Source organism: Symphalangus syndactylus, chromosome 8, assembly GCF_028878055.3.
Source record: "Symphalangus syndactylus isolate Jambi chromosome 8, NHGRI_mSymSyn1-v2.1_pri, whole genome shotgun sequence".
Taxonomy (NCBI): Eukaryota; Metazoa; Chordata; class Mammalia; order Primates; family Hylobatidae; genus Symphalangus; species Symphalangus syndactylus.
The window spans coordinates 82,664,500-82,686,312 of NC_072430.2; the positions used below are offsets into that span (position 1 = coordinate 82,664,500).

General features: G+C 39.5%; 1 protein-coding gene across 1 annotated transcript in view; it reads right to left on the reverse strand.

Moving 5' to 3' along the window:
- The window catches only part of TTN (titin), a 302,859-nt gene that overhangs the window by 52,254 nt on the left and 228,792 nt on the right, over positions 1–21,813 (reverse strand). Inside the window, exons 239-271 of the mRNA XM_055289874.1 lie at positions 21,261–21,557; positions 20,853–21,152; positions 20,456–20,770; positions 20,214–20,362; positions 19,617–19,767; positions 19,247–19,528; positions 17,238–17,540; positions 16,061–16,363; positions 15,678–15,959; positions 15,285–15,584; positions 14,890–15,192; positions 14,492–14,800; positions 14,096–14,377; positions 13,695–13,994; positions 13,316–13,609; positions 10,255–13,221; positions 9,607–9,927; positions 9,224–9,508; positions 8,826–9,125; positions 8,212–8,514; positions 6,759–7,034; positions 6,356–6,655; positions 5,960–6,262; positions 5,282–5,581; positions 4,615–4,902; positions 3,957–4,253; positions 3,566–3,868; positions 3,159–3,464; positions 2,001–2,288; positions 1,618–1,908; positions 1,240–1,527; positions 485–1,072; positions 292–396 (exon numbers count right to left, since the gene is read on the reverse strand). Coding sequence (XP_055145849.1) covers positions 292–396; positions 485–1,072; positions 1,240–1,527; positions 1,618–1,908; positions 2,001–2,288; positions 3,159–3,464; positions 3,566–3,868; positions 3,957–4,253; positions 4,615–4,902; positions 5,282–5,581; positions 5,960–6,262; positions 6,356–6,655; positions 6,759–7,034; positions 8,212–8,514; positions 8,826–9,125; positions 9,224–9,508; positions 9,607–9,927; positions 10,255–13,221; positions 13,316–13,609; positions 13,695–13,994; positions 14,096–14,377; positions 14,492–14,800; positions 14,890–15,192; positions 15,285–15,584; positions 15,678–15,959; positions 16,061–16,363; positions 17,238–17,540; positions 19,247–19,528; positions 19,617–19,767; positions 20,214–20,362; positions 20,456–20,770; positions 20,853–21,152; positions 21,261–21,557 — 12,279 coding nt within the window. The remainder of the gene's footprint in view (positions 1–291; positions 397–484; positions 1,073–1,239; positions 1,528–1,617; positions 1,909–2,000; positions 2,289–3,158; positions 3,465–3,565; positions 3,869–3,956; positions 4,254–4,614; positions 4,903–5,281; positions 5,582–5,959; positions 6,263–6,355; positions 6,656–6,758; positions 7,035–8,211; positions 8,515–8,825; positions 9,126–9,223; positions 9,509–9,606; positions 9,928–10,254; positions 13,222–13,315; positions 13,610–13,694; positions 13,995–14,095; positions 14,378–14,491; positions 14,801–14,889; positions 15,193–15,284; positions 15,585–15,677; positions 15,960–16,060; positions 16,364–17,237; positions 17,541–19,246; positions 19,529–19,616; positions 19,768–20,213; positions 20,363–20,455; positions 20,771–20,852; positions 21,153–21,260; positions 21,558–21,813) is intronic.

Below are 21,813 nucleotides of genomic sequence, written 5' to 3' on the forward strand. Positions count from 1 at the left end.
ACCCAAGCATAGTGCCATTTTTTTTTCCTCTTGGAATATGCATAGTTGTTGTCTTTTTTGGTGAACAATTTTAACTTACAAAAATAGATATTATAATTAAGAAATACTTTATTAACTATTACATTAGGAGATTTTTCAATAAAATTAAACATTAACCATATGCACTGAAAGAAAAACACATTTCTGTATAAGCAGATAATGTTATCGATAAGCACATATTCAACTGTTCTCAGGGAAATATTTGTGAGGAATCTTGATGTAAAAGCTGCAGGATAAGAACAAACAAAATACCTGTAATTGGAGAGCCACCAGTTTTCTTGGGGTCAGTCCAAGTTAGAGATACTGAATCGTGTCTGACATCCACAATATTGGGAGGTGGGGGAGCATCAGGCACATCTAGAAAAAAGTAGATAATGCAAGATTTATAATAAGTCTCAAAACCGTGTTTTGCTTTACAGAAGTCTTCTGAATTTAAGACACTTACCAAATGGATGTCTCGCAACAATTGGCTCTGATTTCAGGCCTTCCCCTACACCATATTTATTTTCGGCACTGACCCTGAAGGTATATTCCATGCCCTCATGAAGTCTGGTTACTCTAAAGGTGGTTTTCTGGACAGCTGAGGCACACGTCACCCACTTGTTGTTCACAGAATCCCTCTTCTCTAGGATATAGTTGGTGATTTCAGAACCTCCATCATCCTTTGGAGGAGCCCACTTTAAGGTCATGGCTTCTGCTGTGACTTCATCAAATTTGATTGGTCCAGTGGGGATGCCAGGCTTGCCAACGACCTTTATGGAGATAGTTCCTTCCTTGGTGCCAGCAACATTCTTAAGTGTGATTGTGTATTTTCCAGCATCAGATTTTTGGCAATCGTACACTATAAGAGTTGTGTTAACTGCAGATGACTCAACACTGACTCTAGTGTCAGTTGCTAGAGGATCTTCCCCTTTCTTCCAGGAGACTGATGGAGCTGGCTTGCCTTTTATGGGGATCTTAAGCCGGAAGTTGCTGTTTTCTTTAGCCAAGTAGCACAAATCAGGTAGACCCTTTAAGTCAAGATCAGGAGCCACTGTAAAATAGCAGAGATAAATTACTGTTATTTTTAAGGCCAGGCAATTAACTTTTTCACATAGTTCTAGCTTTTAATGGATTTTTAGATAAGCTAGTGAGTAGGACACAAGAGTGCACTTTCGATGACAATAAAGGAAAAATGAAGATGTGTGGATAGAGACTTACCAACATCATCCCTTGCCACAACAGTGATTTCGCTTGGGGTTCCTTCTCCATTTTCATTCTCAGCACTCACTCTGAAGGTATATTCCTTCCCTTCAGTCAAATCTTTTGCAGAGTACTGTAGGCTTAAGGATTTCATAACTCGTTGCCACTTATTTTCTTCAGTCAGGAAATCAACTACATATCCAATAATCCGACTTCCACCATCACTATGAGGCTTTTTCCAGCCAATGCTACAAGATGACTTAGTTACAGACCTCACTTTCAGGTCCACAACTGGTCCAGGAGTTTCTAAAGCAAAGGAGAAATGATAAGTGTAAGCCCCATATAACAAAGGAAGGATGTAACTCAAAATGATGGGATGATGGTTCATTTGCTTACGGGAAGCTTTGACAGCATCACGAGTTTCACCGGGATCACCAATGCCATACTCATTTTCAGCAAACACTCGGAAGAAGTAGGATTTTCCCTCCTCCAAATTAGGTACTCTGAAGCTTGTTTTGGAGCACTCAGTTGTCACTGTAGACCAGGATTTCCTCTCTGCATCACGTTTTTGTACCACATAGTTTATGATGGGGCTTCCACCATCAATAATGGGAGGCTCCCAGGTAACATAAGCAGAGTCTTTGGATATTTCCTTAACAGTCACATTGACAGGTGGCCCAGGAGTATCTGGATAAATAGTAGGTAAGTAAGAAATGAATGTGTAAAAAATACATAAGCTATTTTAAAATAGATATGATTCTTTTTTGAAATAGACTTACCAAGCACTTTCACAACAATGGTATATTCCTTTTTACCACAGCTGTTCTCCAAGGTTAAGATATATTTTCCTGCATCATATTTGTTCACATTTTCACAGCGCAAGAAAGTGTCAAAGTCAGTTGACTTTATGTCCAGTCCAATCCTGTCTCTTAGATTGACATTTGGTTTAGACCAAGTAATCTTTGGAGGTGGGCGTCCTTTTACTGGTACATATAGTCTCATAGTAACTCCAGCACGTAATATGAGTGTCTTCCTTAAGTCCGCATCAAGTTCTCCCTCAGGTGGAACTGTTTAATTTTGGGTGAAGAGGTTAAATAAAAATTTAATAGTCAAATGTATTTCCAGGGACTGGCCTTATCACTCCTAAAATACATTTATTTTCTAGAGCTGATTTCTTGTTCTTTAAAACTTCCTTAATACAATCCTCAAAAGCATTTTTCTGTTCTGTACTAATTATTGATCTTTCCATTTTCCACTATGCTTTAGGCTTAACCAGGTTTTCCCCCCGGAGGATCTGTACCTCCTCTTTCATGGGCCTTATGTACTCTGAAATGCTATGTATATTAAAAGGAAAGCAGACGATTGATTTTTGGCTCCCTTTCATTCTTGTTTTTTCCTTTCTATATTCCATGAAGGTATTCTGCCACATATTCTAGCTCTCTTTATTATTTCATAGTAGGAAGAAAAGTACCTGGAGGGTGACATATAATATCAAGTAATTCAAATAAAGGGGAAATTATCATGGAGAATAAGCAAATAGAAGAAATAAGAAGGGAAATTAAGATGGAGAGCCCACCATTCACATACTTAGGGAGATGGTGGATTGGAAAACAGAAACCCTAAAAATAGTAAATAGCTCACTACTTAGTTAAAAGGCCTCTTTATTCCTAAAATAAAATTATTACATTCCAATAAAATTATGTCAGACATGAAATTCTTATATATATGAAAAGCTTTTCAAAACCACAAATCATGTGCATTTGATTTGCCTGTTCCACAATACCATAAAGTACCCACCCAGCTCTCCTAAAAAGTACTCTTGGAGTTACCAACTCTACACCTTGTAAATAAATTAATCTCCCTAAGGGAGTTCTATTCTCCCTCTTAGAATATGATTAATAAGAAAAGCCTTATGTATTCCCCCTGGTAATACTTACTTAAGATGTCCTTGGGATAGTGTTTATCTGGCACATCACTGGGGTCACTGTATCCAATCTTATTAACGGCATACACACGGAATTGATATTGTGTGTCTTCCATCAGGCCAGTAACCTCAAAGCGGGTTTTCTGTAGATTCTGTGGTAAGTTGCACCTCACCCAGTTATCAGACTCAGCCCGTTTTACTTCAACGAGATAACCAATGATAGGGCTGCCGCCGTCATAGGCTGGCTTGCCCCAAGATAGACTCACGGAGCTACGAGTTGTATCATATACTTTAGGGAAAGCCGGTGGGCCAGGAGGATCTGAGAATAAATAATGATAGGAAATTTTCATTAAAACCTCCTTCCTGGGTGTTTAATGCTGCTTTTAACACAGGATATGGAACTCGTTCACGAACACTTACACTGAGGGTCCCGAGCATAAGCGGCCTTAGATGCGTCACTGGGTTTGCCTGGTCCAGCTTTATTTATAGCTGTGACACGGAACTCATATTCGGTACCTTCTTGAAGACCTGTTGCTTTTAATGTTCTTTCTATAATAGGTTTTCTGTTGACCTTAGTCCAGTTAACAGCCTGGGTTTCCCGCTTTTCAAGCAAATAGCCAGTGATGGGTGAGCCGCCATCATCTGCTGGTGGCTTCCAGCTGACTGTCATGTGATCTTTGGTTATGTTGCTAATAACAGGAGGATCACAGCGTCCTGGTGGGTCTGCAGAAATTGATTGAAAAGTTAATTTCCCAGGCTAAAAGGTAATATTTAAAAAATAAAATGAAAAACCACTGGGAAATGTTCCTACCGTATGGGTTTTTGGCAATTGCTGGTTCAGTGAAGACTGGATCGCCTACTCCGTATTTATTTTCAGCACAAATACGGAACTGATACTCATGGCCCTCTATAAGTTTCTCCACGCTGCAGCTGGTGATAGGCACGGTTGCAGAGACTTGAGCCCAATTGGGCCTGCTTGTTTCACGTTTGTCAACAATATAGTTGGTGATTTCTGAGCCTCCATCTTCAAGAGGCGGTTCCCAAGAAAGCATTGCACGATCTGAATACATTTTATTGATTTTAACAGATGCTGGAGGACCCGGTTTATCTGAAAGAATAAGGAAGAAGAGTGAAGTATTTCACTAAAATATGTGGAATCGGGAATGAGTATAGAGTGGAGGTCTGGAGACCTGGGCTGCAGTCTCTCTATTGTCAATTTCCTGTATGACCTAGGAGGTTAGTTAATTTTTCAGAATCTTAGTTTCTTCATTTGTAAAATTAGGTAACTGAAATGTGTGATTTCTAAAGCTCTTTTTAACTCTAAAACATGGTTCTGTCATAAGAATAATTCTGTGCATAGGAAATATACATTAGAATATGTATGTCTTCTCCCACATTATTTTGTAAATCCTATTTACATCCCATTAACCAAAGTAAAATATGGGATTCCAATGAAGTTTATTAGTTACCTAACACTTTAAGCTTAATGGTGGCTGATTTAGAACCACTTGAATTTTCAGCAGTAATGGTATAGTCTCCTGAGTCCTTCCGGTTCACGCTGAATAGCTCCAAGGTGCACAGATTCCGCTGCATGGCCATCTTTATGCCTTCTGCTGGTTTTAGCAGTGTGCCATCTTTCTTCCAAGAAACCGTTGGCATTGGTTTACCAAAAACAGTAGCATCCAAGCAGACATTAGTTCCAGCTTTCACAGTAAGCAAAGATTTCATAGCCACACTCAGGTCTATCCTGGGAGGGACTGGAAAGAAATAAGATAAAGGACTTAATATATGCAAAGCTATATTATGTAATCCTTATTAATAATAGTGGGAAATTCATATGCTGCCTCTTTCAAGAATGGAATTTTAGTGTTATTTCATTTTGTTTATTTTTAATAGACAAATAGTAACTGCATTATTGAATAACTATTGAAATTATATAGTTTCCACAGTTGTGTATCCTGCATTTTAGTTTAGCATGTTATTATGATTCTCCATAATCATAATGTTTGTGTCTATATACAAAACATCATTTTAATTTTCCTTTTTTCCTTAGGTGTATATTTAGTTTTTTATTAGGAAAAATAACCATCATGAATGCTGTTACATCTTTGCTTATAATACTCAGCAGAATCTTACCATTTTCTGCGAGGATAGTCACTGGATCAGAAGGTTCAGAAGGTGGGCTAATGTTTACCGCGGTCCTGGCAATAGCTCTAAATTGATACTGAGCTTTCTCTTCTAGGCCGGTAGCTGTGTACTCTTCCTGGGGAATCTGGTGAGGTGCAGTATTGCACCGTACCCATTTATCACCAGGAAGTTTGCAAGCTTCTACAAAATAGCCAATAATTTTACTGCCTCCATCATGCTTTGGACGAGCCCAGATCAGAGATACAGTACTCTTGGTGACATCAATAACTTCAGGTTTCCCAGGAGGATCTAAAACAAAAAGGGGTACACTCACCATTTATCTTACCAGCAGAGGTTTAAACTTCCATATTTCACATTATCATCCCTGCTGCTAAGTAACAAGCTCAACAGGATGACAATTACCCCATTTTAATAACTGTCCAACTAGTATGCACTTTTGAGTCCTTGCTGTATGCTTTAAAGGAAATTATATGTCCTTTTCTTTTTTTTAATATGTCATCTTCATTGTAAGAGATAGAACATATTCTTAAATGGGAGTTGTAATCTTCAGATCTCTACTACTGTCTATGTCTTGGAGTCCAAATCTTAGACTCTGAGATTTAAATGTGCTTCCATAATACTAAAACAACAACAACAACAACAATAAAAAAAAAACCCAAAACTTACCAACTGGCATTCTTGCAGTTACATATTCTGTGGGTTTGCTGGGTGGGCTGGATCCAGCTTTGTTTAGGGCATAGATTCTGAATGAATACTCAAGACCTTCTACAAGGCCAGCACAAGGATATTCAGTTGATCGGACAAGAGTATCATTGGCTTTCACCCACAGCAAACTGTTTCTTTCCTTGCGTTCAATCAGATAACCAATAATAGGGCTCCCTCCATCACTGTCTGGTCTGTCCCAAGCAACAAAAATACAGTCCTTGTTGACTTTGGTGACTCGTGCATTCTTTGGTTCACTAGGAACACCTGGAGATGAAGACAAGGAAAATGTCAGTTTCTACATTAAGTAACAAACTAGAAAGAAAACATAACTTTTTTTTCTCCTTCACAAAAACATACCAAATGGGAACTGTGCAACCATCTTTGGAGATGTGAGAGGCTCTGAAATGCCAAATCGGTTTTCAGCACGGACCCGGAAGATGTACTCCTGGCCTGGGATCAGCTTTCCAACCCTGCAGGAAGTTTTTGTGACTGAAGCTAGAGCCGTGACCCAGTCACCTCGGCTTACATCACACTTCTCCACTATATAATTGGTGATGTTACTGCCTCCGTCCTCCAGAGGGATGTGCCATGACAGGGAGCAAGCATCAGCGTCTATATCAGAAATGTCAAATGGAGGCTGAGGGGGGCCGGGGGCATCTGCATGAACCAAGAGGAAAGAAATGTAAGAACAAGGATTTGATGCGTAAAAATGTTTCTGAGCTTCATATTTAGATGGCCGTTTGTCTAATACTTAACTTACCCATGACTACAACTTTGATTTTCTGAGTGTCTGTCCCAGAACTGTTCTCTGCTGTGAGGCTGTAGTAACCACTGTCTTTCCTAGTCACATCTTTTATGATCAGAATTGAAGAGCTGTCTGCTTTATGCACTGCCAGGTGGCTGGATGTGACAACTTCATCTTCTCCTTTTTTCCATTTACAGGTGGGATGAGGCTTTCCATACACATGGGCTTCAATTCGGAGTTTTTTCCCAGCTTTGATAGTAATTTGCTCTGGCATAAGGATCTTTGGTGGCACTGAAAGTAAAATGAAAAGATATTAATTTGAGGAAAGTGGTTAAGAAGTTTCTTCTGGTGGAGAACTATACTGGTGCAAATTAATGCTTGTATTACCACCAATTTTTTTTTTTTTTTATATATATACTTTAAGTTCTGGGATACATGTGCAGAATGTGCAGGCTTGTTACATAGGTATACATGTGCCATGGTGATTTGCTGCACCCATCATCAACACATCATCTACATTAGGTATTTCTCCTAATGCTATCCCTCCCCTAGCCCCCCACCCCCCTGACAGGCCCCAGTGTGTGATGTTCCCCTCCCTGTGTCCATGTGTTTTCATTGTTCAGCCCCCACTTATGAGTGAGAACATGTGGTGTTTGGTTTTCTGTTTTTGTGTTAGTTTGCTGAGAATGATGGTTTCCAGCTTCATCCATGTCCCTGCAAAGGACATGAACTCATCCTTTTTTATGGCTGCGTAGTATTCTGTGGTGTAAATGTGGTGCCACATTTTCTTTATCCAGTCTATCATTGATGGGCATTTGGGTTGGTTCCAAGTCTTTGCTATTGTGAACAGTGCCACAGTAAACATACATGTGCATGTGTCTTTATAGTAGAATGATTTATAATCCTTTGGGTATATACCCAGTAATGAGATTGCTGGGTCAAATGGTATTTCTGGTTCTAGATCCTTGAGGAATCGCCACACTGTCTTCCATAATGGTTGAACTAATTTACACTCCCACCAACAGTGTAAAAGCTTTCCTATTTCTCCACATCCTCTCCAGCACCTGTTGTTTCCTGACTTTTTAATGATCACCATTCTAACTGGTGTGAGATGGTATCTCATTGTGGTTTTGATTTGTATTTCTTTAATGACCAGTGATGATGATGAGCTTTTTTTCACATGTTTGTTGTACAGCCAATATTTTTAAAAACACAGAATAGGGTAGAAAACATAAGAATGCACATGATAATGAATGGGTATTGTTTCAGGAAATGTTTTTTAGTTATATATGTGTTTGTACAAGTTTATTTACTGTGTGTTTTTGGCCCACTCACGTGTTTGAAAGCCACTGTTCTCTATTGTTTTTCAAGTATTTCTAGAGCTAGATTCCTCAGGGAGAAATGTCTACATATAAAAGAAATTCTAATAAACTTACCACATGACATAAATGAAGCAACGACTACTTACACAGTTGTTCTTTGGCTTCATACACTCCTTCAGCTTCTCTTGGCAAACTGACTCCAACAGCATTTCTGGCCGCTACTCTAAATTTGTATTTCTTTCCTTCCTTTAGGCCAGTGACAACAAGGCTGAGATCTTTTACCACTGAGTACTCTGTCCAGCGATCTGCAGGCTGCTCTTCTTCTCTGTAACTAATGATGTAGCCATCGATTTTAGCACCTCCATCACGTAGGGGAGGTAACCAGGCTAAGGTGGCACTGTTCTTTGTCATTTCAGTCACTTCTAATTTCCTTGGGGGATCCGGCTCACCTAGAAGAAAAACATAATTTAGAAGATTACCTAGGTAACCTAATCAAATCCCTTTTGTTAACGTACATAAGAGTTTTAGTATGCCGTTTGCTCCAATGTACGTAGAACCTGTAGTTCAGTACATTAAAAGTAAAACATATAAGATGAGACAGATCAGAAAAGTGTTTCATGAGTGAGATAGATATTTATTACACTATTTGGGTCTCTACAAATGAAATCTCTTTCAGAAGTGGATTAAAATGGTATTAGTATCTTGACCTTGCTAAAATAGGAGACTGGAGTTAAAAGGAGGAAGAAAGCATAATACTTACTTAGAGGATCTGATGCAAGCACTGGTTTTGGGACATCTGTTGGGACGCCAGGGCCATATTCGTTGACAGCAGTTACTCTGAAGTAATACTCATTCCCAGGGACAAGATTGGTTACGTGGAAGCTTGTTTTCTTAACTTCCGGGGTAACGGTCGACCATGTCTTTCTGTCTGCTTCACGTTTCTCCACGATATAATGTGTCACTTGGCTCCCACCATCGTTTTCAGGAGGGGCCCAGGACACATGGCATGATGTTTTAGTGACATCTGAAACTTTTAAATCAGACACAGGTCCAGGAGTGTCTGTAAAGAATCATAAAATCAGATATACATGTCTCTTCAGCATCCCTATTAACAAATTCATTTTTGAAGTGGGAGGGAGAAGCATTTTAGGAACCCACCTAATACTCTGACATTTACGAATACAGCCTTTTCTCCTGCTGGGTTCACAAGTGTTAAGGAATATTTTCCTGAGTCATCACGGGTAGAATTGGGGATGACAAGGAAGGCCATAGTGTCAACCAGATCAACTTGTCCTTTTCTGACCACATTATCAATGCCCACTTTTCGCCAAGTAACTTTAGGGGCTGGTCGTCCTCTCACTATAGCAAAGAGACGAATAGGGCATCCTGCTCTCACTGTGACCAGTTTTCTCATGCTGGCATCCAAATCAATCTCTGGAGGTTCTGCAAATGACATTAAGGTCATTAATTGATTTTTCAGAATATGGGGAAATCATAAGAAAGTAAGTGTGAATGAATCACATGCTAAAGGAAGGACTTACCTAGTATTTCTTTAGGTTTGATAGCTTCCTTTAGCTCTGCAGGGCGCCCAATACCAACTTGGTTTTGGGCACACACCCTGAACTCATATTCCTGGTTTTCATCCAAGCTGGTAACAGTGAATTCCTTGCGTACAAGCTGTGCTGCAGCATTACACCGTTTCCAGCCTTCATCAGGAGACGCATCTGCTATTTTTGGTCTCATTTCCACAACATATCCAATGATCGGTGCACCACCATCATAGACTGGTTTTCCCCATCCAAGAGTTATGGAATGTTTGGTTGTATCAACCACTCTGAAATTGGTTGGTGGACCAGGTGGCTCTGAAAATAAAATATAAGAATAAATATACATATGATTAACTACTACTAGTGATACTTCAATGTGTAATTTTATATAGCCTATTCTCAGTTAATCAAATATAGGTCATCCAATTTTTCAATTAGAGTCCTCTTTATTTTTCCTTCATAAAAATGAGAATCTACTATGGTTTGTACCTTTTAGGTATTTTGGTAAAAGGTCTATTTGGAAAAATATTTGCTAAATACAGTTTTGATGTTACGGATTTAGATGTTACATTAACTTATCAAATACTTCTGTGCTTGAGATTAAGAGTCGATGTAATATCAGAAAAAACAAGGACATCCTACCTATGGGGTCTTTTGCCACCACCGGTCTTGAAGGCAAGCTTGGTTCTCCAATTCCAATTTCATTTTCTGCCTTGACACGGAACTGATATTCATGGTCTGGGAGGAGATTCTGTACTTTCATACGTCTCTCAGGGATTGCACTCTTGTTAACAGGGACCCATCGTGTTGAATGCTTTTCCTTTTTCTCCAAAAAGTATCCAGTTATAGACTTTCCACCATCATATTCAGGTGGATTCCAAACCACAGTCATCTCTTCTTTGCTTACTTTAGTGACTTCTGGGGGATCAGGGCGACCAGGTTTATCATACTTGGTTTTGGCTATGACTGGTTTACTTTCTGTTGGAGGCCCTGTGCCTATTTTATTTTCTGCACGGACTCTGAAAATATATTCATTTCCTTCTATGAGACGTGTTACTGTAGTACCAGGTGTCAAGACAGTAGCAGAATAGGTAGACCAAACCATTCGCTTTGTCTCACATTTTTCTAGAATATAATTTTGGATTTCACAGCCACCATCATCTTCTGGTGGATCCCAGCGAACAGTACACCTATCACTGGACACATCAACAATTTTCAGATTTCTCACAGGACCAGGCTTATCTAAAACGTTGACAGTGGCATAGGCCACAAAACTGCCAGCCGTGTTAGTTGCCGTAACTACATATTTACCCCCATCACTTCGCTTTGCTTTAGTAAGAGAAAATTTAGATGAATCAGCCCAGGTATCAATCTTGACCCTTGGTGATCTTGTTAAGTCTGTAGCGTCTTTGTCCTTGGTCCATGCAACTTCTGGGAATGGTTTGCCTCTAACCCCTGCCTCAAGCCTAATTGTGTCCCCTGCTTTGACAGTTAGGACCCCACTTAATTTCAGATCAAGTACTGGTTTTTGTAAGTCTTCTTTCACAACAACTTCCTCTGTCTTCACCCAGTCACTTTCCCCACCTTCATTCTTTGTTTGCACTCTGAACTCATAAATCTGGTTTTCAACACATCTGTCAACCATGTAGTGAGTTTCTTTAATGCTTCCTTTATGCACTCTTTCCCAGTCATCGGAGCCCTTAAGCCTTCTCTCAACATGGTATGACAGATTTGGACTGCCACCGTCATAGTCAGGCCTCCGCCACTTTAGGTAGACAAATGTCTTTCCTTTATCTGCAATGTGAAGGTTTTCAGGCTCACCTGGTCTGTCAATAGGGTTAATAGCCAGAATGGGAGTTTTTGTTTCGATGGTTGGCCCAACACCTACTTTATTCTCTGCACAAACTCGGAAATAGTATTCATTGTTGGCTAAAAGATTGGCCTTGATTAATCGTTTAGTGACATCTGATGCAACAATTGACCAGCCTTTCTGGTTCGGTTTGCGATATTCTACTATGAAGTTTGTTATTTCTGAGCCGCCATTATCTAGTGGGTTTTCCCAAGAAATTGTACAGTTCTCTTTGGTTACATTGGTAACCTTCAAATTCTGGCAAGGCCCAGGTCTGTCAAGGACGTTAACGATGGCTGAACCTTGGGCATGTCCACTGCTGTTCTTAGCTGAGATGATATACTTGCCATGATCAGCTCTAACAGCTTCTTTAATTTGTAACTCAACACGAGGTAGATCCTGAATAAGGTCCACCCTCTTTTCTCGGGCCAATACTTTGCCTTCCTTAGTCCAAGTTATGTCTGGTTCAGGTCTGCCTTTGACTCGAGCTAGAATGCGGATAGTTTGGCCTACTCTCACGGTAATAACATCACGACAAGTTACATCAAGTTCTACTTCTGGAGGATGAAGGATATCTTTTGCAATCACAGATTCTGCTAGTTCTCTTGGCTCACCCTCTCCTACAATATTAGCTGCCTTTATACGGAATCTGTACTCATTTCCTTCAATTAGTCCAGGTACCCTAAAGGCACATTGCCTAATGAGTTCATCTTTATTAATCCTATTCCATTGTGCTGTGCCAGGTTTCTGACATTCCACTACATATCCTAGGATGGGGCTACCACCATCACTGAGAGGCTTTGTCCACACCAAATCAGCTGTTTCTCTGCTCTTGTCTTTCAGTTTAGGATTAATAGGTGGCCCAGGTGGTTTGATGGGCCGGCAAGCTTTTATTGGATCAGAACTTGGGGATGGCTTGCTTAGTCCTGCAAGATTTTCAGCAAAAACTCTAAACTCATATGTATTTCCTTCATAGAGTCCAGTCACTCTGAACTTCAGGTCAGCGATAGGTGTTTTGTTGACCCTCACCCATTTGCCAGTTACTTCTCGACGTTCCATATAGTAGCCAGTTATTGGACTGCCACCATCAGATTTTGGCAGGGTCCAAGACACTGTTGCTGCATTTTCAGTAATGTCAGTAACCACTGGTTTACCAGGAGGAGATGGAGGACTAAATTTATGCTTAGCAACAGTAGGTGTGGAGTCAAGGGGAGGACCAACACCTATCTTATTCTCTGCTCTGACTCGGAAAACATATTCACAGCCCTTCTGCAGATGTGGGATTTTCAGCTTTGTCTTACTGCTTCCTGAAGAGACAACACCCCACGTGTCTTTCCTTGTATCTTGTTTCTCAACAATATAATTTATCACAGGGCTTCCTCCGTCATCTTTAGGTGGCTGCCATGAGATAGTCATGTGTTCAGGAGTAACATCCAGAATATTAATAGGACCTGTTGGTGGCCCAGGAACATCAAGAACAGTAAGATGTACGGCTACTGTTTTGCTACCAGCTGCATTGGAAACTGTGATTTGATATTCCCCAGTGTCTCTCCTTAAGCAGTTCTTAATGGTAAGTACTGATGAGAAGTTGTCTGTTTCAATGGTGTAGTGCTCATCGGTTTTAATCTCACTCCCATCGGTTGTCCACTTTGCAGTAGGAACAGGCACACCTCTTATAATAGCAGGGAATCTGACTGTGGTTCCAGCCTTTACCACAAGACCTTCAATTAATTTCACATCTAGCTCCACGGATGGAGGCACTGAAAAGTAAACATGAAAACATTAGATTTTGATTTTCACCTATATGAATAATTTTAAAAAGAAATAAGATAATACGGCTAGTCCAAAAATTACCTAGTTTTTCTTGACATTCTATCGGGATAGTTGTGTCAGGGAGACCAAGACCCACAATGTTTTCAGCTTTTACACGGAATCTGTAGGTCTTTCCTTGTTGTAGTCCAGTAACCACACACTCTAAGTTTGTCACAGTCTTAAATTTAATCCAGTCCTGGGTGCCTTCTTCTTGATATTCTACCAAATATCCAGTGATTGGAGAACCACCATCACGATCTGGCTTATTCCAGACTAGGGAGACTTCAGTCTTGTCAACATCTACATGGTGCAGGTCCTTGGGTGGCCCTGGGGGATCTTTTCAAAGAAGAAGTTATGATGAAAAAGTAATATTCTTAGAGACAGTCAAACAATAGTTTTGTATTCAGAGAAAGCAACTTACGGAGAGGATCCAGAGCCTTGATTGGTTTCGGTGTTTCAACAAAAGGACCACGTCCATACTGGTTCTCCGCAGCTACTCGGAAGAGGTACTGGTTGCCTTCATTCAGATGCTTAGCGAAGTGACTCTTTTTCTTTGATGTAGCTGAGAGAGGTGACCACTGGGCGCTGGCAACATCTCTCCTCTCAACCACATAATTGGTAATAACAGAACCACCATCATCCAGTGGTTCTTTCCAAGTAAGGTAACAAGAATCTTTCCTAATTTCACTGACTTCCAGATCTCTAGGTGGCCCAGGTTTATCTAAAAAGTGTTAAATAACAGTTTTATAAGTAATTTTATCCAAATAAGAGCTCAAAATTGTCAAAATTTATTTTTAATGGCATAAGTATTAAAATTCTTACCTAATACAAGTACTTTTACTGAGACAGTTTTTGAACCAGCTGGATTCTCCACTGTTAAAGAATAAATTCCACCATCTTCATGGGCAGCATTATGAATTTCAAGCTTGCTACCAACTGGAGTCACATCAATTCTTGCTTTAGTTGGAGCATCTCTGTCTTCTTTTTTCCAAGTTACTTTTGGGAATGGCACTCCTTTGATGATGGCACTAAGTCTTAGAGTATCACCAACCTTAATGTGTTGTTCTCTTGCCATGTTGGCATCAAGAATCAACTCAGGGGGTTCTAGAATAAAGAGAACAGAACACTCAGATTTGATCCATAATGCAGATTACAATTAAACACATACAATCAGACATCTATTTTCCTTGCAAACACAAGTGAGAGCATTTTACTCACCAAGTCTGTCTTTTACTAGGACTGGCTCCGGAACATGAGCTGGATCTGATTCACCAGCTTCATTGACTGCTAACACTCTGAACTTATAGGTTTGACCGTCCCGAAGACCGGTGACTTTATATTTAGTTTCAGGACATGACTCAGGGGTGTGATTGGCTCTTCTCCACTCTTCATCTCCAACTTTCTGGTACTCAACAATATAACCCAGAATCTTGCTCCCACCATCATGACGTGGTGGCTGCCAAGTTAGATCGACTGAATTGCATGTTGTATCTATTGCTTCAGGATTAACAGGTGGACTTGGTTTAGCTAAAAAATAAAAGTAAAAAACAAATTAGCTTATAGCTGAAAACAAAGTTAGATAACATGAAAACTGAATAAATCCATTAATACTATACCAATTGGATCTTTAGCAAAGACTGGTTTGGATGGTGGGCTTGGATCTCCAATACCAATTTCATTTTCTGCAGAAACCCGGAATTCATACTGACATCCTTCTAGAAGATCAGGAACCCTAAATTTAGTGTATGGATGAATAGGATCTTTGGTAACTCTAGCCCATCGTTTAGACATCGTTTCTCTCTTTTCCAGGATGTAGTTTGTGATGGGTTTTCCTCCATCATGTGGCTTGTTCCAGGTTACTAATGCAGAGTCTTTGGTAACTTCTGTAACAATTGGCTGATCAGGTGCATCAGGAACCCCTATAATAAATGTTGGAAAATGCGTTACAAATTTCTTTCTTTCTATTAGTTTTATCAAGCATTGAATCACTAAAAAGAAACATAATGCATACTGAAACGATCTTTGGCTTTCATTGAATCAGACACCAGCGGATCACTTATTCCATACAGATTTTCAGCATGTATCCGGAAAATATAATCTTTTCCTTCAAGTAGTTTAGAAACTTTGCATGTTGTTTTAGCACTTGCAGATGTCACTGGCATCCAGACATCTTTACCCACTTCCTTCTTCTCAATAATATAATTGGTGATTTCACTGCCTCCATCATCTAAAGGAGGCTTCCAAGAGATAACCATGTAATCTTTGGTCACCTCATCAAAACTAACTGGTCCTACTGGTGGTCCAGGACGGTCTGCAGAAAAAAAAAATCATGGCACAAAATGTTATTTCCATTTCTGCTTTTGAAAGAATAGAAGATCTCTTCTTTCCACTAAATAAGACTTACCAACAACATTAACTTGACAGAAACCTTTCCTAGAGCCTGTACTGTTCTCCACAACCACACAGTATTTGCCAGAATCTGAACGTTTGGCCTTGATCTTCTCTAAAGCAAGTGTTGTTGGTGTAGTCTTTATATGAGTGCGATCATCTTCCAGCACATCAGCTTCATCTTTGAACCAGGAAACCTTAGGCTTTGGTTTGCCTGAGTAACGGCCAGTGAGGGCAAAAGCTTCACCAACTCGAATCGTGAGCTTATCTCTGAAGTCGAGGTGAAGGGTTGGGGGTGCTAAAATTTATAATTATAAAGGCAAGTCATTTTTATTGATGTCTTATTACAAATCTACAAATGTGCAACTTTCAGAAGTATAAATTGTAGTAGACACATACCCAGCTCATCCTTGCAAGTGATTGGTTTGGTGCAAAATGATGGTTTGCCTTGTCCAACAATGTTGACAGCACTGACACGGTACTCATAGGTATCACCTTCTTTTAAGCCTTTAACAGTGTATTTTCTGCTAAGCAAGTTGTCATTTGTAACTTTGTGGAACTTCTCAGTTCCAATGAGCCGACTTTCTAGGACATAGTTAATAATTTCTGACCCGCCATCATACTTAGGAGGATTCCAAGTCAAAGTTACAGTATTTTTAGTAACTTCTTTGACTTCCAGGTCTTCAGGACGCTCTGGTACAGCTGCGAATATAAGTATAGGAATTGTGATAGAAAAAAATGTCATATTAAGAATGTAGTAGGATGTAGTGAATATTCCTTTTCTGAAGATTGCATTTAAACATTAAACTCTCTGCTCCCATAAATAGCAAAAGAGGTCTCATCATAAAACTTTTAGAGTTAAAAAGGACCCAATACAATCGAATTTCTTCACTTGACAGATGAGGAAATAGAGGTTTGTTGAGGCAAAATAATTTAGGAAGGGTCTTCAGAGTTGGTAGTTTTAGAAGTAGGAAAATAATTCAGTTTCTATTAATACCATTAAGTGGGCAATTAAAAAAATATCTGTGAGGTATAGATGGAAGAAATTTGATAAATGAGCCAGGAGTGGTAATGCCAGCACTTTCAGAGGCCGAGGCAGGTGGATCACTTGAGGTCAAGAGTTTGAGACCAGCCTGGCCAACATGGCAAAACCCTGTCTCTACTAGAAATACAAAAATTAGCTGGGCATGGTGGTGCATGTCTGTAATCCCAGCTACTTGGGAGACTGAGACACAAGTATCACTTGAACCTCAGAGGTGGAGGTTGCAGTGAGCCAAGATCATGACACTACACTCCAGCCTCAGTAACAGAGTAAGACTATGTGTCAAAACAAAACCAAAAAGAAAAAGAAAAAAAAAAAACAACAAAGAAAGAAATTTGATGAATTATACATATTCGTAAAATCTCTTTCACAATCACTGTCCAGATACTACCAAATCAGATACTGAGTAGTTGTGTGATGACTGCTTGTCAAGTGAATGAAATGTATGGCATTTATACACATATTTTTTCACCATTGTCTTGTACTAAATGAATAAAGAAGTGATTAAGTATATATATATATTTTTTTACTTACTTATTGGCTCTCTGATAACAAGTGCCTCTGATGTCTCAACAAATGGACCCATGCCAATACTATTTTCAGCCGCAATTCGGAAAAAGTAGGCTTTTCCTTGAATGAGACCCTGGACAGTAGCATTTTGTCGGGTAACTGTATATGTCACTGGGGTCCATGCTCTGCGGTCAGATTCACGCTTTTCAATGACATAATTGGTGATTGGAGAGCCTCCATCATCATCTGGAGAAAACCATGTCAGTTTGCAGGACTCATTGGTTAGGTTGTGAGCTAGGAATGGTGTTCCAACGGGACCTGGAACATCTGGAAATAAGAAGAAAATATTTCAAGCTGTTTGCCTTCAATGAAAGATAATGCTCAACATTTGTTTTTTTAAAAGGAGACAAAAATGTTGTTATGAAGAAAGTAAGGTTTTGTGTCTACTAATTGAGTTAGTTTTTCCTCCTGCTATCTAGTCAATACAAAAACAAACAGTCAACCACTTTTTTTTTTTTTTTTTTTTTTTTTTTTTTTTTTTTGAGATGGGAGTCTCGCCCTGTCACCCAGGCTGGAGTTCAGTGGCACGATCTCGGCTCACTGCAACCTCTGCTTCCCAGGTTCAAGCAATTCTCCTGCCTCAGCCTCCTGAGTAGCTGGGACTACAGGCACGTGCCATCATACCAGGCTAATTTTTGCATTTTTAGTAGAGACAGAGTTTCACCATGTTGGCCAGGCTGGTCTCAAACTCCTGACCTCAAGTGATCCACCTGCCTTGGCCTCCCAAAGTCAGGGGATTACAGGTGTGAGCCATAGCATCAAGCCCCATATTTGTTAATGAAGTAGGTTTGCAACAGTTATTGGTTACCATGGTTTTAGTAGAGGCTGAAGGGAAAATAAAAATGCTTTTTAAAAGCAATTTGTGAGTTGGACAGGAGGGAGCTGGGAGGCAAGCATGCAGAGGGATACAGGAGATGGGTAAGAGTGGCATAGTCGGTTTCTATGTCCAGTTTCCTCTCCAGGGGAAAAGGAGGGAGAGATGGTTTATTTCTGGATGACCAGTGGATCAACAAGCAGCATAGGAGGCCCCAAATTTCAGAATGACTTTGAGGAGGTTGCAAATACTTAACATGGAAATGTACCAGTTCTCAAATTAAAGTAATAGCCATTAGGCAAAAGAGCTTTAGGTGCTTGAAACTAACCTGAAAGTTTGTGGGACTATTGCTTAATGAAATATTTTTCCTTATGCCATTCTTATATTAATTATATTCAACATAGAACTGGCAATTTTCACATAAAAACTGTGGCTGGAGTATTGTTGTGCCTAGAGACATGCTTAGAAAGAGCTCTGAGTGGAAAGGCTTCATGTTCTGAGCAAATCACTGGACTAAAGCCTCCAATGAGAGCCATGAAAAAGCCTCACAGAGTTCAACTCTATATTCAGTGACTAGAAATACAATATTGATAACCAACTATGATGCTTCTCTTCAATTAGAATACTGAAACCCTTCAAACAGGTTTTTGCATTATTATTATAATTTAGCGATAGGGATAGAGTCTCATGATGTGAAATGGTCAGCACTGGCAAATTGTTAAACATTCATGTACAGTTGAAGGCAAGTTGCTTCTATGAAAACTATATAACAACATAATAGACACTATGGGGGCAAGTTCTATAAAAAAGCCATATTTATTCTGGGCCATGATTCAGAATACATATTCATGGCCTTCTAGCAACTTGAGAATTGTGTACATGCACTCTTTAGGTTCACTGGAAACATGGATGCATGTCTTCTTTTTAGCATCTGTTTTCTCAATTATGTAGTTTGTAAACTTAGACCCACCATACAGAATACACATAGAATAAAAAAGTAAGGAGGAAATTTTTAAAAATTCTAATAATGTTCAACGTGATTATGGGTGATTTTTCTTATTTTCCAAAATGTTTGTTACATAGCATACAGCATAGCTTTGTGTAAATATAATAAGAATGTTGGTTTAAAAAGTTGCACAGACAGATCGAAAGTATTTACCTAATACATCAACGATAATTGTCTTCTTTCTTTCTCCGGCTTCATTTTTGGCAAGAAGAGAATAGACGCCTTGATGGCTCCTCTGGCAGTTCTTGATGACCATGGATGAGCTAATGGCTGTGGTCTCAATGGTGGCTTCTTGAGGTAAGGTTCTTTCATTCATGTTCCAAGTGACGGTTGGAGGAGGCTTTCCAGACACATAGGCAATGATTCGGATCACCCCTCCAGCATGGACGACAATTCTATCTCTGACACTGGCATCTAGCTGAAGGTCAGGTAAAACTGGAAGCAATTGAAAATTAGAAATGTGATTTTCGCCTTCAATCTGAAACATAAATACTGATGGCATAAAAGAAGGATTGATAATTACCAAGTCTGTCCTTCATTTCAATGACATCTGTGACCTCTCCAGGTTCTCCAATGCCAGCAATGTTGACTGCTCTAACTCTAAATTTGTAGAATGCTCCTTCCTTTAATCCTGTCACAACTAGCTTTGTTCCTCTCACTTCTTTATCTTTACCCTGGGGAGAAATCATAAACATTTTATAATTAGAATAGTTCTTTGTAGCTTCTTGCTTTAATGGCTTCCTAAAGCATCACCAGCAGCCTATTTAACTGTTTACTCTGGGAAAATTGTTGCTGGTTTAGGTTTTAGGGATCAGATATTACAGGCAACACTGAATGGAATAACTTGGCAGGAGTTATGCTTTAAAATTATTGTCAAATGATTAAACCTTTATTTATTTATTCCACATTCCAGCGTTTATAACCAAAAGATTAGTAATAACATGACTTAACTTTTGATTAGATTTCTGACATTAACAGATGTTTGGAATATGAGTTAAAATTATGCTATTTTCCTGATTTCTTAATCCAAAAAGTATAGACAGAAGTTAATGGGATTGAGAATAACTATGACATTTTTAGTTTATTCATAGTGCATTTCCTTAGTGCCCAGTTTTCCTACCTTTTCCCATTCTTCTTTTCCTTCTTCTTTATATTCAACGATGTATCCAGTTACTTTGGATCCACCATCTTTTAGTGGGGGAGACCACTCCAGATCTGCAGATGATTTAGTCCAATCTGTCACTTTGGGAAATGGAGGACCAGGAGGGGCTGCAAAGCGCCAGTATACATTAGTATTCTTGACTTTTCCAAGGCACTTTTGGAAAATAAGATTTTATGAAAAGGAATGGTTTCAAGGCTTACCAATTGGATCTCTAGCAGTCACTGGGTCTGATGGCAGACTTGCTGGACCCACGCCAGCAGCATTGATTGCATATACCCGGAATTGATAGTCGGAACCTTCAATAAGACCAGTCACTTTATAAGAAACACCCAAAGTCATGGCTTTGATAGGATCTCGGTTAACTCTCTTCCATCTCTTTGAAGTGGTGTCTTTCATTTCCAGCCAGTACCCTGTCACAGGAGAGCCTCCATCATATTCTGGCTCTTCCCAGTTGACGGTCATGGAGTTACGAGTCACGCTGCTAACTGTTGGTTTATCTGGTGCTCCAGGGACAGCTGTGAAAAAGATCGTATGATTATAAGAAATTAAAAAAAGAAGTAAAAATGGCTTTGTATGTGAAAATGTTCTCCTACTTACAGAAGAGGTTTCTTGCTGTTTCAGGTTCACTGTCAAGAGGTTCTCCAATGCCATATTTATTCTGGGCCATGATTCGGAATACATATTCATGGCCTTCTAGCAATTTGGGAATCGTGTACATGCACTCTTTAGGTTCACTGGAGACATGGACCCATGTCTTCCTGTTAGCTTCTCTTTTCTCAATTACATAGTTTGTAATCTTAGACCCACCATCATCTTTAGGTGGAAACCACGATAGTGTCATTTGCTCTGCTGAAACAGATTCAAATTTTATGGGTCCCACTGGAGGGCCAGGACGACCTAAAATGGTTTAAAGAAGGAACCCTTTATCAGTCAGATGATTTTAAAGCCAAATGTTATTTATGAACAGAAAAACAAGTAGTTTTAACCAAACCATGCAGTCTTTACCCAGGACATTCAGTCTCATCTCCTTTGATGCTGTTCCCAGATTATTTACAGCTGTGATGGTATATAAGCCAGTGTCACTCCTGCGAGACTGTGGAATAACTAAAGTGCAAGTATCATCCACCACCAGTTTGTTGACATGGGTGTCATAGAGAACAGGTTCTTTGTTATCAGGCTTCTTTGGAGGAGCTTTAAACCAGGTTAGTGTCGGGAATGGCACACCTTTAATTTTGGCCACAATGTTAACATCAGTTCCTTCTTCAACCTCCATGAATTCTTTTAGATCAATTGATGGTGGGCCTAGATTATTAAAAAAAAGTTGTCATGAGGAGCAAAAAGCATAGAGGGATAGAAAGTAGAATTCACAGTTACTATAAAGTTGTTTGGATCCACTGTAGTCAGACTTTGTAGCTCAGCCCAATATAAAGAATGGTTCTGTCTTTAACACTATTACACTAGTTTGGGGAGCAGGTACACGGGGTCAGCATCTTTTATTGGATCTACATGTGGCTATATATCAGTGCTTGCCTCACTTTATTTGGCATCATTATGCATG